Below are 16,859 nucleotides of genomic sequence, written 5' to 3'. Positions count from 1 at the left end.
CTGCGAACATACGAGGCACTGGAGTTCATTCAATACGATAATCTGATTGGCCTTCGCCACCAACTGCAGGCTTTTAAAATTTGAACATGCTCAGAAAAGTGCATATTATTATCATTGGACATTTCTCTAACAGCGGAGAAAGATTTGATTCAGGTGAGGGAACGGTGTGTAGGCACGTCATGCTCACTAACGAGGGAATCAAAGCGGTGAAGACATTTTTATCCGTAACGGTCGCGAGAAGTCATGTCGCTCCACCAGGAAGAGTCTGTCCGGGGGTCAGTTTTGTAGCACAGACGGACGGACGGACGGGGGGCTATAAACCAGAGTTGTGCAGGTTTGGGATGGGGTAGAATTTGGATACTCGACTCTGGGTGCTGGGGTTAAGGCATTCGGATTCGCCGGTCATCTTGAAGAAGACCTCCTGCTCCTGGAGCTTCCGCGTGAACTCCTCCTCCAGCGCCTGCGGGGGGCAGCAGATACAAACAACTGAGTCGACCGCTGAGACGATTATATCACAAACAAACCAGACAACCGGAGACATTCTTACTCCCGACTGTAGATGGAGTCAGTAAGAGACAGACATTCTTACGTCACAGAGTGAATGGATGTTAAATATACCTTCTTCCTGGGTCTTAGCTTCTCTCTCCACTCCCTTATCTCTTGGCTGTGCTCCTCGTCCAGCTCCTTCAGCTTTTGGGTCTCATGTTCAATCAGAAGGTGGCATTTCTCATTCTGAAAGAAAAGGTGGGTCAACGCATGTCGCTTCAGGATAAATGTGCTGAGATCAAAAATAATTTCCTCTTATTCTACTGCTTTCCTCACACTTTTTTCTCTAATTATCCTTTTATAGATCTAGGTATTAAAGAGTGTGCTAGATGACAACGCAAGCTCCATGCTGTGTGTGCAGTGTGTGTGTTGTGCGCTCACCTGTAGCTGCTGCAGCTCCCTGATGTTTGAGTCACACTGCAGCTGCAGATCCCTCATCTGGTTCTCGTGTTTCTGGTGTTGATGGAGCCTCTCGTTCTTCTGCCTCTTGTCTTCCTGAGATGCAAACTGGACCAAGCAGGCACAAAGAACACAACTGTAACAGCACCTCAAAACCAAACAAAGCTACTCATTGATTTGTCTTTTTCGCAGAAACGTTGTGTTTTGAAAGGTTATCTGCACGTGCTGCGGACACAGAGCTATTGAAAGGACAAGTGAGGGACTCGGCCATAGAGTGATCCATTTCAAACATGTACTACACTGATTGCAAGGGCAAAAAACATACATTTTTGTAAAACAACAGCAGCAGCGTGAGTCCACAGTGTCGGTCACCTGTTTTATCCGCTCTCTCTCCTGCTCGGGCGTCACGGCTGCCGTGGCGGTGATGCGGATGCTCTTCTTGAACATGGCCATGCGGGTTTTGGCATCGCTGCGCTGAATCTTGGGCAGACGAACCCTCTCTTGAGTCTGCTTGTTCTTCATCTCCTCTATCAACCGCTGGTTGTAGCGGTGCATCTGCTCCATCTCCTATAAAACACACACACGCACACATCGTTCAGAAGCTTCAATAAAATACGACTTTACTCTGAGTAGACTTCTCTCCCAGCTCTTACTTTCTCATGCCTCTTCAGCAGCTGGTGTCTCTGCAGGAAGTACTGGTCCTTCAGCTGCTGCTTCAGCTGCTGGTGCTTCTCCTGCAGGTGGCGCTCCTCTAACTCCCACATGGCCGCCTCCCGAGCTACAAAACAAACACAAACACACACACACACACACACACACACACGTGCGCATACAAAAACATCCCATGAGGCCACGTACGTGTGAGGTACATGTTAGCTGGTGACGATTGGAGCGATGAAACCAAGACGAACGGGAAACACGGTCAGCAAGTTGGACGAGCTGCAACACGTCTGCATGTCGCAGTCAGTATTTACATACTTTTATTCGTCTGTCTGTTACGTGTCTTGAAACCTACACAGGATGTTTGAGTTCAGCTGGTCGCCTGAGAGTTAATCTGTCTCAGCGTTTGTCAAATTGAATGGAAATGCACCGATTAAAACCAAAAGTCTGCTGACGTGGTGCCTTCAGATGTGTTGAGAGGAAATCAGAACCAGCACATGAACGACAATCGCATGCTTTCATATGCGCCGTTATAGTAAAAGGGACAATGTAATCCGCCGAGTAGCACTTCCTCCGTCTCCTACCTCTCATCAGCTGCTGCTTGTGGTTCAAGCAGTCTTTCTCAATAGTGGTGATCTCCAGTTTATGCTGCTGGATGATTTTCTTCAGAGCTCCGTCCAGCTCTTGCTGCTGCTTCTGTAGGAACTCTTGCTCCTGAGGAGCCAGAGAGAAGAGGAGCAGTGAGAGGAGGCCGAGATGAGCGTGCAGAGGGACAGCAAAGAGCAAGAAAAAGAGAAGAGCACAACACAAAAGAATGTGTCTGGAGTATCAAAAACGGCCTGAAACTGAAATGACATCCACTTAAAGTTCAGAACAACACAGAAGCACTAAGATGTCACATCATCAACTGGGCCAGTAGAGGAGACACTCAGAGATCATGGATGGCAATGATCCACAATGGAGGTGAAGAGAGAGAGAAACGTTAACGGTTCAGTAAAGACACAGATTCACTGTTTAATGTGAGACAACATCGACATTGCCGTCCAGAGCTCAGCCTACGTTATGCATGACTCATTACACAAGCAGCCAGAATGATCTATTCATTACATTTTCTTTACGCATAATACAAAATAAAAGATTTTGTCCATCTAGCGTTCGTTATTCACTATCATTAGGTGTAATTCATTAAAAGAACCTACAATAGATCATATTATACTGCTGCTAACTCCAAATAAGGATGGTTCAAATTTGATATTGTAACCAAATAACGCACACAACCAGTGACTTCTCCATCCATCTTGTAACTGAGGCAGTCGGATTATATTTGGACCTCGGCTGACGGAGACAAACATGGATCCAGACAGAAAGAGGATCAGCGACTACATCGCCGCTGGGAGAGAGCACCGTTTACTCCACGTCACGGTGCAATACAATACAAATCCCACATAAAGTACAGGGACTGGATGTTGAACATTTGTGAATACTGAGCAGGAGAGAGAAAGAGAGAGAGAACCACCGCACAAACACAGGGATGGGAACACTAAAAAACAAAACACCGCCCATGCTTACATGTGTGGTTCTTAAAACTAAACCATCACAGACTATAACCTGTCACTACATCTAAGTATGGGCCAGAGATGGATAGAAACAGGGCGTAGAGGAGGGGGGGGGGGGAACTTACATCCTGCATCTGAGCGTTGAAGAGTGCGCATGAGGACAACTGAAAAGACTGAATCATAACCTGGGCCACTGCCTGTGGAGGAGAGCACACAGCGCACTCATCCTGATCAGGGACAGATAGCAGGCTGAGGATCTCTCTCACACACACACACACACACGCACACACACACACACACACACTCTGATTCTGAAGTTATGTAAGAGATTTTTCCCCGTTGGGAATTTCGGTGAGTTTAAGGCGCACAGCACAGTTCTGGCTAAATGTTAGGAGGGAGTTAATTAATAAGTTATTAATACTCTTCTGGTCTTCTCATGCTTGAAAAGCGGCACTTGAGCTTCATCCAACTTGCAAAGAAAAAAAAAAAAAAAATGAAATAATAAAAAGCAGTTTTGTTACGGTCCATGCTACTGGCTCATGGAGTGTCTACGTGTTCCCTTTCAAAAGAAAAGAAGGCCTTTGTCCACACGACTCGTGTTTGATTCATGAAAGATGGAAAAGGGCTTTCAGTGCAGACGTCTATCGCTCGCTTGTTAATGAATTCACTACGTGATAAACACTCAGCGGTACTCTGTGGTGGGGAGCAAACTGAGAGTGGACACTTATGACTCATCATCAGCATTTTGTAGCACCACTGAAAACCGTAAGTTCCACATAAGTGATCTCAGGAGAAAAGGTGAAGGACGGCATTGTAGAGTGTTTACTAGTAGTGTGTATGTATATATATATATATATATATATATGCTCTGGATAGTGGCTTCATACAGCCACATATGGACTCAGTTGAAATGGTCGACAGGTTTCTATAGACCCAAGATACGGAGCTAACAGACGGCGTGATTCCTGTGTTCATGTAAATACTTCACAAGAATGAATCGGGTTGTGGAGAGGTCGGGAGAAGGAGAGAGAGAGAGAAACCTTTCACAGAGGAGGAGACAGCCGGTGACGGTTTACCTCTGCAGTCTTAAGGAGCGATAGATCCTCCTTTATGCGTTTCATGAGCTCTTTTCTCAAATGTTTGGGTGACTGTCCGACTTCCAGTTGGACCTACAGTGTATGTGCAGAAACTGGTTGATGCTGTTGTACTCTGAAAATCTAACAAAGCTTGCAAACAACAGTAGAAGACATGCGCGGCCCACTTTGAGAGGAGAGATACTGAACCCAGCCACCGAATGATCCAAAGTCAGCATGCGTGATTATGTTCCTTTGATTAGTAGCACGTCAGAACCGGAAGTTTGAACTGAGTTAAGAGTCAAGACATGAGGTTGTCAAAAGAAGAATTTGACGAGTACACGGCAGATGTTAATCGCTAACACGGTATTACTTTGCATTCAATTAAGTCCCTCAGTCATCAAGATGATTAATTTGCCTCCAGAGATTAAATAAGAGTAACTGATGTGGAATCATCGGAGACTACTACCTCTGAATGTCATTCCTCTTAATGCGACTCTATTAGCCATATCTGGTGGCTAAACTAAACCAGCTAGCACCGTGTGGTGCACCCATCTGTGTGTGGGTCCATTAGAGTAGCACCACCTACACTTCAGTCACTGCTGATGGTGCTTTTGTCGAGGTTGCTTATTATTTAGCGTTATTGCAGCATAAAGGCGCACACCCCTCGGCCGCTAACCGGTGTTTTCCGTTCTATTTATTTATTTTTTGATGTACTTGTTTATACTTTAACAATCTGTGTTGCAGTGACAGTATACTGTGTATGTTAAAGATGATTCCATATCAGTTACTCGGATGCAAGGCGGTTATCATTTCCCCAAAAGAGCCCAACACCACTCGGAAAAGATCTTCATAAGTCGGCCATCCCGTGACCAAAGCCACCGCAACACACTCATACAAGAGACACGGTTAGTTAAATACACAATAACAGTACATCTTGAATACAGAGCACAACGTTGCAAACAAAAAGTATCAAATATGTGCATTTTATCAATAGCTAATAACTTGTATCTTCAGCTGAACAACCACGACAAAGTACAAAGCTGAGAAGCAACCACTTTAAGCCAACCCTGCAATAATATTTTTAACCACAATAAATGATATTCTAAGTGGCCCAGGCAGCAAATTGCAAGCAGCACGACCACCACCAGGCATCATTAATGCACAATGGCTGCCAATCGGCACTGACGCCATGAAAAACAAAAAAAAGCTGCAAAACACAAAAAACTGCAAGCACACCCAGAACACCCAAAAGAAGCATTTTGAGGCAGCACGATAAGGTAAATGTTTAACCTAAGACTGAACTTTTTATTTAATAGTTCTCTAAAGACTCGGTAGCTCAGTGCTGCTCAGGAGGCAACCAGAAGCCTCGGGGCAGATGAATAATGGATACAGCAACATGGAGCTAGCAGCATCGAGGAGAAGGACCGCACAGACACGTACAGTATAAAAACAGCGAAGGCACACCCCTCCCTCAGGATTAATGGGACACAGCCAAGTCTGCCGCCGGCTGAGTCGTTAAACACATGCACCATTAAACAGCTCGGATCTATGACATGCAAATGATTACCACCCCAAGCTCTCCCTAGCTCGGAGCCGATCAGCCCGTCCATGCAGAAGCAGCCGTGCGCCACAGTACCTCCTTCTTCCGGTTCTTCAGCATGTTTTGGAACTTGGAGAGCTCCTTGTCTTGATCCGCTTTGATGCGCTTGGCTTCGTCTCGGAGCCGGCTGGTGTGGTCCTGTTCCAGTCGCTCGATGGTCTGCTTCTGCTTCTTCTCAAGGTTCTCCACTTCTTGGTCATATTGACGCTTCTTCGCCTGCGCGGACAGAATTCAGCAGAAACTCTGGGATCAGCCTGACAAGATCAGTGTTTGTATGTGATCCCATATCATTAGATCAGTGCATATCAACACCCAGCCTTTTATTACTTAGGGAGGGGGAAATTAGTTGTAAAACACATCTGTATGGCTTCATTTTAAGACAGTATGACAGTCCTTCAATCTATATCTGACGGAGGTACTTGCATGATCTGAAGCAGCTTTTTACCTAGGAGTTGGCCAAATAGCAAAATAACAGATCACACCACTGCAGTACGAACACGGTGACTCACAGTAGTTTCCTGTTCAAAGCGGCGGTAGATCTGCTCTCTCTGCTGCTGCAGCTTGTTGCTCAACTGCTGCTGGGCCCTCTGCTCCTCTTTCTGCAGGAGGCGCAGCTCTCTCAGCTCCTGCCGCCTGAGGAAACAACACCGACCTTGTGGTGAGGGGCCACCAGACTTACTCATCTCAAATGAGCTAATGTCATTGATATTTAGGATTTCGTTCAGAAAAAAAACTTTCCTTTTTCCATTTCTTAGATGGGATTTTATGGTTTGTTGCATCTTTTCATTGTATGCGATTTAAGATTGATTACAATGTTAGATTTGATGGTCCTGGCCTCCTCATCTTTGAATTAGTTGTTAAATTGATAAACGCTAACTCTGTGAATTACTGACAAAAGGTCATGAACCAAACATCAAACAGTCAGACAGCATTTGTGTAAACACTCGGAGCAGCACGTCTCATGTCTTTAAAAGGCAACACAGGAGATGACAGTAACATACTCCAGCATTCATCACAGGAGATAACCCATCTGGCATTTGTAAAACTCCGTGGGAGTTGTGAAATGAACTATTTAAGGCGGCCATGTTGAATAGTACGTGTCACACATTTAGAGCAGCAGGAGGGTATAAACGTACCTCAGGAACCTCATCTCTTCGCTCTTGGTGTCGTTATCGGTCACTATCTTTGATGTCGTCACACTGACCTCAACGCCATCCACCATGAACTTACGCGTCTTCTTCAGAGTCTTCTTCTGACGTCGCGACTCCTACAAATAAAACAGGGCTCAAATTATCCGAAAAGTGTTGACAATTTAACAACTGAGGTTGTAAGCTACGCACACATTCTATTACCTGCATAGACACAGAGCCCCCTTCTTTACTCTTTGACAGGAAGCTGGAGATGGACAGATTGAGCTCAAGGCTGTTGCTATCAGCAGCAGAGCTGCTTCCAGAGTCAGAGTCCTTCTCCAAGTCTGGCTTGATCACAGCAGGGCTTCCGTGCTCCATCTTGCTTTCTGAATCCGTTTCACTCTCTCGTACGGAGACGGCGTCTTGGGAAGTGCTCTCATCTGCCCGAGGAGCGTTCTCTTCATCTTCCTTCACAGGGACATCTTTACATGGGACCACTTGTTCCGAGTCCTCAGAGGAGACTTTGGCTTCATCACTGACTGCCTTTGTGGATTCAGTTGGGGCTTGTTCCTCCAGATCAACCTCCGCCTCGGCCCGACTCTCTTGTTCATCCTCTGGCTGACTCTCTTTAGCCTCTTTCTCCAACAGAACCACGGCAGACGACTCATCCATGCCCAACTTCGTGTCAGTGTCTCCATATATGTTCTTGTCCACCACATTTGATTCTATATTCTGCGTGTCTATATTTACACCTGTGCCATTAGCAGAGTCGTCTATTCTGTCTTCTGTCACGTTATGCTGAGCTGTCTCATCTGACTCTTTGCTTTCTTCTTCTGCCTGAGCCACTTCCCCTGATGTGGAGTCTGGTTCTGGTTCTTCTGGGGCATCTTCAGGTTGCTTTTGGGAGTCTCTGGATTTTTCTGTAGCAGCATCTTTTTCTTCTTCTTCTTCATTCACCTCCGCAGGCTCTTTTTCTACTTCTATAACTTCTGGAGGTTCATCCTCTGCTTTCTCTAGTTGTGTCTCCTTCTGTTCCTCCTCTGCTTCTTGAACATCTTTCACAAGCTCTTGGGAGTCCACTGTCTCTCCAGGTCCTTCTGGCTGTGACACTGCAGGCTCAGCAGGAATCTCTTCAGCTTGACCATCTCCTGGTCTAGTAGGCTCTGTAGGACCTTGTGAGGATACGTCCTTGGTGGGGTCTACTAACCCAGAGGCCAGGTCTTCATTACTGGCGTCAGACACCTCGTTGAGTTTCTCCTCCTCGGTCTTGTCTACCTCACTTGTTCCAAGTCCTTCATCAGAGAGCTTATCACTGATCCGGTCCTCGGCAGGCTCGGCCTCCGTCTTTTCTGTCACAGACTCCAGCGTGGAGGGAGTTGGTGGGACTTTGTCCTCCTCTGAGCTGGCCACACTGGCATCTGACGGCGCTCGCTTGTGCCCAGAAGCCGCCTGAGCCAACAGATAGAAAAATAACAATATGTCTTTCCTGAGGATATTAACATCTCATACGTCACTTAAAATATATATTGTGTTGAGTGCTATTACACTTGGTATATACATAGACCTAATAAAGCTACAAACCACAGGTGTGTCAGGCTCTTCCTCCTCCTCCTCCTCTTTGCTATCCTCGATCTCCTCTGTGACTTCAGCTGTGGCTTCAGCTATGAGCTCTCTGAGAGGTCTGCTATCGGTTACACTGGTGACAAAAGGATGCTACATAGATGGACAGGGACACAAGAAATACACATCTTCATCCTTCATAAACTGTTGAGTCACATATCAGAACAAACAGCAAAACAGAAAATGACTATTTGAGTGTGCATGCGTTCTTTGGGCTGTATAGTAGGCCGAGTAGATATTTGCGTAATGTGAGGTAGCAGCTCACCTGTAGAAGCTGTAGCGTACCCCACCTATTGTCCACATTCTTATCAAGCGCTCTCCGCAGAAAGTCGTTAAATTCTGGTGACCTTTGAAGAATAAATAAAACAGAATCAGTCGGTTGGAGCAAAGTAAGTGTCCCTGGGCGCTGCTTTGCGAAATACAATTAAATACCATTCACCCCCCCCCCCGTGGCCGTTCAGTTAAGCAATAACAATCCACTAAGCTTTAACAGTCAAGGCATCCTTATCTCCAATCCGGAAACATTCCGGTGCCACCTCTCTAGTCATCACCGGCGCTCCGTCTCACCAGCGAGAGGGATGCATGAGTGTGGGCGGCTCGGCCTTGGCTATTTTCAGCAGCACTCTCATGGGATTCATCTCGTGGTTGGGTGGCTCAATCTGCGCCACCTCTATAAGGGTCACTCCCAGGGACCAGATGTCGGCCTTGTAGTCGTACGGACGGTCCTTGGACGTTTCGCACATCACCACCTCTGGGGCCATCCTGCAAAATTAGAAGACCGTGGGTTTGCAATTAGCATGGAGCTAATTTTGGACTGCGAGTGTGTTTTTTTGATATCTTCCTGATCCCCGACGGACAATTCTCTTCAATCTTCAAGGGGTAAAAAGACAATAACAAAGCCTGTATGTCAGTCAGGGATTTGAAAGATAGGAAGCCTATTCAGTATTTAAAGCTGAGGTCGTCCAACACAGTGTCTCTAAATTGCTGAATGGGGCCTTTTTCCGTTTCCACATTCCATGACAGCTTTTTGTGCCGCAGCAAAGAAAAGGCAGAGCTGTGAGACACGCTCGGATGGAAAAGGGGAAAATGCTCTCCTGTGTGCCGGCTGAATGACTCACCAATACGGAGTGCCGATGAAAGAATCTCTTCTCTGGAACGTCTTGGTATTTTTAGCAGACACCCCGAAGTCAGCTGAAAGTAGAAAGGATTATTTTTAAACTGTATAATAACATATATGACATTTCTACAAGAGTCACCCAGGTATTACAGAATGCTTTCGTAGCTAACCTGCTTTTAAATATAAACCCCATAAGAAAAACCTCAATCTCCCATTCTCATCATCACTCTCAGCGGTTCTGTTACCTGTGAAACAGTTTCAGGCCCCCCCATCACTTACAGTACACACACATTAGAGGGAAAGACAGATCTATCATTAAGTCCCTGGTGACTGCTTGATAATTATTGTTTGCCAGGCTCCGCCATGACCCTCTGCCTACAGAAGATGAATCATCAGGGAGCCAGCAGCTGTGGACAACAGCAGCAAAATGAATACTTTTACTTCTGGAATATATTATGTAACAAGCTCAATGTATCACCAACTCCAGTACATAAGTGCGATATACAAAATGCAGTCATTTTGTTTTGTAACTTCTTTTTTTTAACTTAACACTGCAGGAATGACTCACTCCAGGGTTATGGTTTGTAAACACAGGCCTGTGCACTATTATCCCAAAAAGTCACATAGCTCAGCTGGTTGCCACAGCACTGATGGCAAAGGGATCCACAATGGACTTTACTAATTAGCCTTTTAAGTCTTTTAGTGTTGGTCCTGCAGGAAGATTCAGATTCAGAGTGGCCACCAAGGACACGTGAGACAGAAGTCAACAATGAATCAGCTGAGCAAGTACCTTAATGTGTGCTTAGCGGGAACACGAGTGAATAATCCCATCACGTTAAGAGAAATATTAGGAGCATCGCAGCGGCAAAAAGATGACAGATTGTTACCCAGTTTCACTTCTCCATCCAAAGAGAGGAGGATGTTCCCGGCCTTCAAGTCTCTGTGGATGACTTTGTTCTCGTGGAGGTAAGACAAGGCCTCCAGGGTCTGGCGGCACACCACGCGGATCTGGGGCTCCGTCAGGGGCCTCTCGAGTTCTGTGGATGAACGTGCACACAATAAATTCATCAGCGATTACGGTTGTGGTGAATGTTGTCTTTGTGATCGGCTTTCAACAAACACAGGCTGGCGATTTTGACACCAGCCTGCATGTCTGAACGAACTAATCCGGGGGAAGGGATTTGTTCGAGGTGAGTCAAGACCACAGAGCATCAACATCCAGCAGCGAAGTGAATTAACTGGAAGCCTCTTCTTCGTAATTCACATGTAAGAGAGAGTGGCGAGAGGTGTTTCTTCAAGCTTTAAAATAAGAAGGAGAAGCTGCAGCGTTAGAAGTGGACTAACCACTCCTTGAAACCTGAGCTACAATAATTGCACAGTTGGAATGGCCTTTGCAACTACAGAGAGGGAAACAAATCCCACAGAGGAGGTTTCTGGATGGAATAACACAAAAAAAATAAAAGAGTTGGCACTTGAGGATGGAGCAACGAAAAAGCTCCAGAACTTTATGGTGTTTTCTGTTTCCTGCAATAAATGAGGGACTTACCCAGCATGATGGCATCCACTGCACCACCCGCACAGAACTCTATCAGAATCTGAAATGGAGAAACAAATCGGAACAATGAGTCAGGTTTACTTTAAGGCAATGGGCCCCCAATCTATGCCCTTTATAGCAGAGCTGGGACCACCAAATAGGTCATTTCATATCTTGAATAACAATACATATACATGATACAGCATGTTTTCTGCAAGATCAATAAATAGTCTATAGGAAATAACCACATGGTTAAGCCTATTGTTGTATAAGTATTTTCTTATTTTATTAAGAACTTTAGTGCAAAATGAACAGTTTTAAGGGAAACTATAGAGAAAACATGTATAAATATTTCCAGCTATGCACTGAGTATGTTTACATGCATTCACACAAATAAAGAATAATTAAATTAAGACAATATGTGTATTTTACTGAGCTTGATCACATTTTCGGGGAAATTTGAGTAGCACATGCTTGTTATTATCAATTTAGACTATGTAATCACGATATCTCCATATACGATTCCATTAAAAGACAATAAATTATCATAATGAATTATTGCTAAAGCCCTACTTTATAGGAAATTTATTTCTATGTTATTGATTACACTGTCAGACATTACAAGAAGCTAATCGATCAGACGCTCCACAGCCTCACTGAGCATCCTGTGAAGACGTATCTTTTCTTTTCCATTTCAGGACAATCTTTATGTTTCAATCGTTGCTGGGTCGAAATATCAGCAAAAGGTTCTCGTTGCAAGCTGGAGACGGGGACTGGGCGGTCAGCCAATCCTACAAAATAAACTCTCATCCTTCAGTGTGCAAATGCTCTGTGGGTCTGTCTACATGAGACTCGTACATACTGATGAAAAATCCTCAAATCACCTAAGAAGAGAACTATGGATTCAGCATTTTTAGTGAACTGTGTGAAGTGCATTAGATGAACATAACACGGTTCCCTAATACTGTTACAGAGATGTAAAACTCCCAGCTCCTGTTCTCAGATGTAATGTAACCGACAACCACTTCATATTTATTGGCACCAGTTAGTTGACAGCTCTTGGTATCAGATGATACAAGAAAAATAAATCAATCAAAGCTGCAACAGGGCACCGCCTTCTATTGAGAGACTCAAACAAAGAGGAGAAACCAAGTGGTTGTTCCTGTTTTGCATAACAATTCATCGCTCCATAGAAATCTGTAGTTTACATTGATTCTGATTATCTTAAATTGAACATCATGCATGCGAATAAATCGTTTTTCAATGATTAACATTAACTTAACACCCAACAACGTGTGCTGAGCAGAAGCAGTTACACATTCATCGTGCTGCTTATAGACGGGGACGGGGGCCGGAGGGACAACCTGCATGCCGCTCTGAATTATTCAGGCACTTTCTCCAGCCACCAGAACCACTACGTTATCTTCCAATAGATGTGGCCAGTCCACAAGGGGCGGTCACATGACACCACCCGCCAGGACCTAATTGCTCGGGGGCCTCTTACCGCACGCAGAACGAGATCTACTGACCGTCTATTAAAAGTGCACTGTGATGTGTTTAGAGCATCCGACTGAAAAAAGCCTCGCCGCTATCGTCCCTTAATCGAATGATATAAGAGTCCTTAACGAATAGTTAAGGACGGCATTAACGAATAGTGGCTCGTGGTGAAGTTTGTGCATCGCCTTGCGTGACTGGTTCACTGGCTCAGTGTCTCCTTGGCTTCAAATCAAAACCAGTTCACTGAGTCGGGCACTTTGCTTACTCACCCATAGTTTGCCTTCAAAATAGAAAGCGTCCAGCAGTTTGACGATGTGATGGTGGTCGCAGGAGGCCAGAATTTCAATCTCGACCATATAATCTTCTAATTCATCCTCCGTCTTTGTGTCGATCACCTTGGCGGCGGCGAGGGTCCCGTTCTGCTTGTTCTGAGCCTGTAAAAGCAACATTGACGACCAAGGCTCGTATCAATTGAGCATGCTGTTCAATAACGTGCTTTCTGGATTACAGAACAACCAGCTGGGCTTTAGATGGCCATGGAGGACCATCCATCAACGCTCACAGTTTCCTTTAAGACAATAGCCGTTCGGAGCCGGAGCAATGCACACTTTACGGCTGGTGTAGCACCTAGAGGATCATATCTCTATAAATACATTTCACAGAGACTTTATAATAACACGTCGTTATACATCGGAAAGGAAAAGTACTGTAGAAAACCCACAGCAACAATTTGAAAGACTAAATATTTACAATGCGCCCCATCATCTTCTAACCGACTCTAACAAAAGCTCTCTTCAATCTGTCCTTTCCCTTTGAAACACCCGCTGAAAGGTCACAGGTGAAGCAGGAATTTAGAGATTATACCAAATAAATCTATGATGTAATAGATCTAACAGGGAAATGGTTAATGCTCGTCTGCATTGGGAACAGATGCCCCAAAGTCTTCAATCCCGATCAGGCTGTAGTGAAAGAGACTAATAGGAAAAATGACCCCACACCCGTGAAACAAGTCGCTGAGGGGTTATTTTAAGGCCAGCTATGGACACAGACACAATCTTGGGAGAGTTGAGGAAAAAGAAAAGGGAGGGAGTACGACCACTAACTAGCTGCAGAGTGTGTCACACACTATATTTACACAGTAGTGACCTGACACACTCCCTGTCTCTTTCTCTTTGTACTGGCCGACGCCTGTCTAGCACGGGTCATCACCAACACACGTGCACAATATTAACTTTGTCTAAACCTGTGACGTATGATCAACTCTATGTACTCGTCTGTTTTGAGGGATTATATACAACAAATAAAACAACCCTGCACTTTATCAAAGTGATCTCTTAAGACGAGCGAATAACTTCACCAGTCTGAATGTGGATAGTTGTAATAAGGACAAATCTAACGCCGTGCTCCAGCTGTATCGTCCAAAACGAATGGCATGCCTCTTCACTAATTAAAAGGCGCAGTTGAACCTGTGTTTACAGTTCTGGTCTCCTCTCTCTTTCACTCTCTAGAACCGCTGATTCACACATTGCTGGCCACATTGCTGGCCACATTTGTCACCCCGCCCCGAATGCGCCTGCCATCGAAAGCCTGCGAAATAGCTGGTGAAATACGTCGTCGTCTGATGTTGAGTAACGTGACCCCGATGAGGGCAAGTCCTTCCTCCGTCTGTGGGATGTGAACAGGGGAGTCAATACATTTGTCTACGACTCGAGTCTAAGAAGACGTTAAGAGTCTGCTGGCTCCTCATCACCGTTAGTTAATCAGCTCATACGACATGCAAATGATTGTCTGGACCATTAGCTGCATTGTTTGATCGCAAGAGTTCCAGGAAGGAACAGTATAAAGGGGGGGGGGGGGAAGAGAGAGAGAGAGAGAGAAATTTAACCTCCACACAAATATACAGGTGTATGAATAGAGCCCATGTTGTTGATCTTTTCAAAGTGTTCTCGGCCCAAATACAAGTTCAAGCACAGATAACCTGGAGGAGGTGCGTCAGCTGAGATTACAGGTGGTGTTTGTCTGTATAATCCAACACAGAAGGAAATGACTCGTCTCTGGCACTCTGTCAAAAAAAACCTCCACGAGCATTGTTTTGGGAGATATTTCATGACATCACGCTGTATTGGTGTTGTGGGTATCGAGTCCACCTCATGTTTAATAAACACTTATGTATTGATGGTAACCTGAGCTGACAAACCTCTTCACTACATGTACATTCACACCTGTCACAGTGTACGGCATATAAACAAAGTACTAGCATATTTGACTTTTTAAAAAGGCACGTGCTCTATGATTTATTTTCCTGTTTATCTGCGTCCTCAACCTTAGACAATGCCGTTTGACATTTGTGTGGCCATGTTTATTCTGTGGTGGTGAACCACACCTTCAACAGTTTGACTGAGGCCAAGTGCAACTCAATGACAAGGCAAAGTCATACTCACAACTTGGCAATGCAACTAGGCCCCTGCCTAAAAACATCCAAAATATGGGAAATACCATTTGACATACTTAAATAGGTGAGCTTTAAGCTGCCACCACACACTTCCTGCTAGGTCATGTTTCTGCAGACGATGGTTTCAAGTACAGTAACGTTGTACAGTGTGAGCTGTATGATGCATAGCATGCATCATTGAGGGTCTAGACTAAAGGATGTGGAACCCTGCTGTCATGTTTTAATGATCTTATGCAACAATATGAGACACAAGCGGAAGCGAATGTCTCAAGAATCGGTTATAAAGCCCCGGATGTAAGACATGAAGCTAACTCAACGTGTTTACCTTGTAGACTTTCCCAAACGCTCCATCTCCCAGCTCCCCAATGATGTCCCATATCTCCTCCGGGTTAACGTCTCTGTGCACGTGTTCGTACTGCTTCTTCTTCCTATCGGGTCCCAACTTGAATATCTTCCGAAAATTGAAGAAAGACATCTTTTTTTTTGTGTTGGAGGATGTGATCTAACAGCGCAGAGGATGCGGTGTGTCTCTTCGGTTGTTTCTGCCACGAATATAATAATAAAGCGGTTCACAGCATACGGGCGTCAAATGAAGAGCAGACAATGTGCTATTGTGGCCATTCAGCTGTGTGATAATAGCAATTAAAACTTCCCCCGACGGCTGTTATTCATAATCACATCACAGCTAACGCTGATCGAGGAGATGAGGGATACAGAGAAGAGTTCGCTGTTACGCACAGGCTCGCATTTCCGTTTGTAAAAATAATTCAACCAAATAAAAACGGCGAATACATCGACCATATCTTCACGCTCGAAGCGATATATATTTTTTAAATATAATTTAACGTTAGCGAGTCCTAAACGGAGAGTCAAAAGATCCCATACTTCGGTTGGCTGACCACGCATAAGTTAGCGGACCAGCGTCAGGTTAGCTAACGTAACGCTACTTGAATAGCTTTACGTTAAAAAAATAAAACCGTTATTAACGAACAGCTGTACAATACGCTTTGAAATAAAGGACCCATTCCTGTAACAAAATGCAATGTAACATTAGCTGTCTTCATGCTATTTTTGTCAGTGGGGATCTTGCTAACAATGAAAGATACCCACTAAATGCTTTTACTTTGGAGGGTAGATGTAGCTATTTCCGCTGTCAGCTGGTCTGTCGGTCGTTAGCTTGACGCAGTTACGTTAGCTGTTTCCTGGATCTCCTCTCTGCAGGACGCGCTGAGCGGCTCAGCCCCTCGGCTCTACCACGCATGCTAGTTGTGTTCCTGTCGTCATGAAGAGGAAATAGAAGTTGTTTTGTTCGGGCTAGGCCCCACATTATGTTACAAGGAGTCAGATGATGTGGATTAATTGATCAATTCCGCCAATTCACAGTAATTAAGCAGTCATAGCCTGGGACTATTACAACCTACATGTTTAGAGCATGCATAACCTTATGATTCAGTTTAATTGGCCTTTAATACCTTATTATTTTTATTTTAATAACTCACAGTACACGTGGGTATGTCAGTCGCCACATCAACACACTGGCACAGGCTACCTTAAGATACTAAGGATTCCTGTTGCACATTAATGTACTGTTGGATCACAACACGTTATTGTAAAATACACTCACTCATGTTTAGTTTTTGTGTCTTTTAAGATTTTAGTTCTAGTAGTAAAT

The 16,859-nt window shown here is 44.7% G+C and overlaps 1 protein-coding gene across 2 annotated transcripts; it reads right to left on the bottom strand.

The window, feature by feature from the left end:
* Positions 1-6: 6 nt before the first annotated feature.
* Positions 7-16,139, bottom strand: slka (STE20-like kinase a). Of its 2 annotated transcripts, XM_031839460.1 has the most exons (19): positions 15,513-16,139; positions 13,005-13,169; positions 11,251-11,299; positions 10,592-10,741; positions 9,706-9,778; positions 9,155-9,349; positions 8,853-8,934; positions 8,549-8,680; positions 7,190-8,416; positions 6,974-7,104; positions 6,347-6,470; positions 5,874-6,053; positions 3,287-3,358; positions 2,190-2,319; positions 1,599-1,723; positions 1,318-1,512; positions 928-1,053; positions 619-732; positions 7-460 (listed from the first exon to the last, which is right to left on the bottom strand). In XM_031839460.1, exons 1-19 carry the CDS (start codon positions 15,660-15,662, stop codon positions 314-316), a joined length of 3,567 nt encoding a protein of 1,188 aa, XP_031695320.1. In that variant the 5' UTR covers positions 15,663-16,139; the 3' UTR covers positions 7-313. The 2 variants fall into 2 exon arrangements, with proteins under 2 accessions (XP_031695320.1, XP_031695326.1); XM_031839466.1 differs by lacking the exon at positions 3,287-3,358.
* Between the last annotated feature and the right edge of the window lie 720 nt (positions 16,140-16,859).

The sequence above is a fragment of the Anarrhichthys ocellatus genome, unplaced genomic scaffold, assembly GCF_004355925.1.
Source record: "Anarrhichthys ocellatus isolate YVR2014 unplaced genomic scaffold, GSC_Weel_1.0 scaffold3, whole genome shotgun sequence".
Classification (NCBI taxonomy): Eukaryota; Metazoa; Chordata; class Actinopteri; order Perciformes; family Anarhichadidae; genus Anarrhichthys; species Anarrhichthys ocellatus.
Note: the sequence above shows the minus strand (reverse complement) of the source record. Positions and strands in the feature narration are given on the sequence as shown.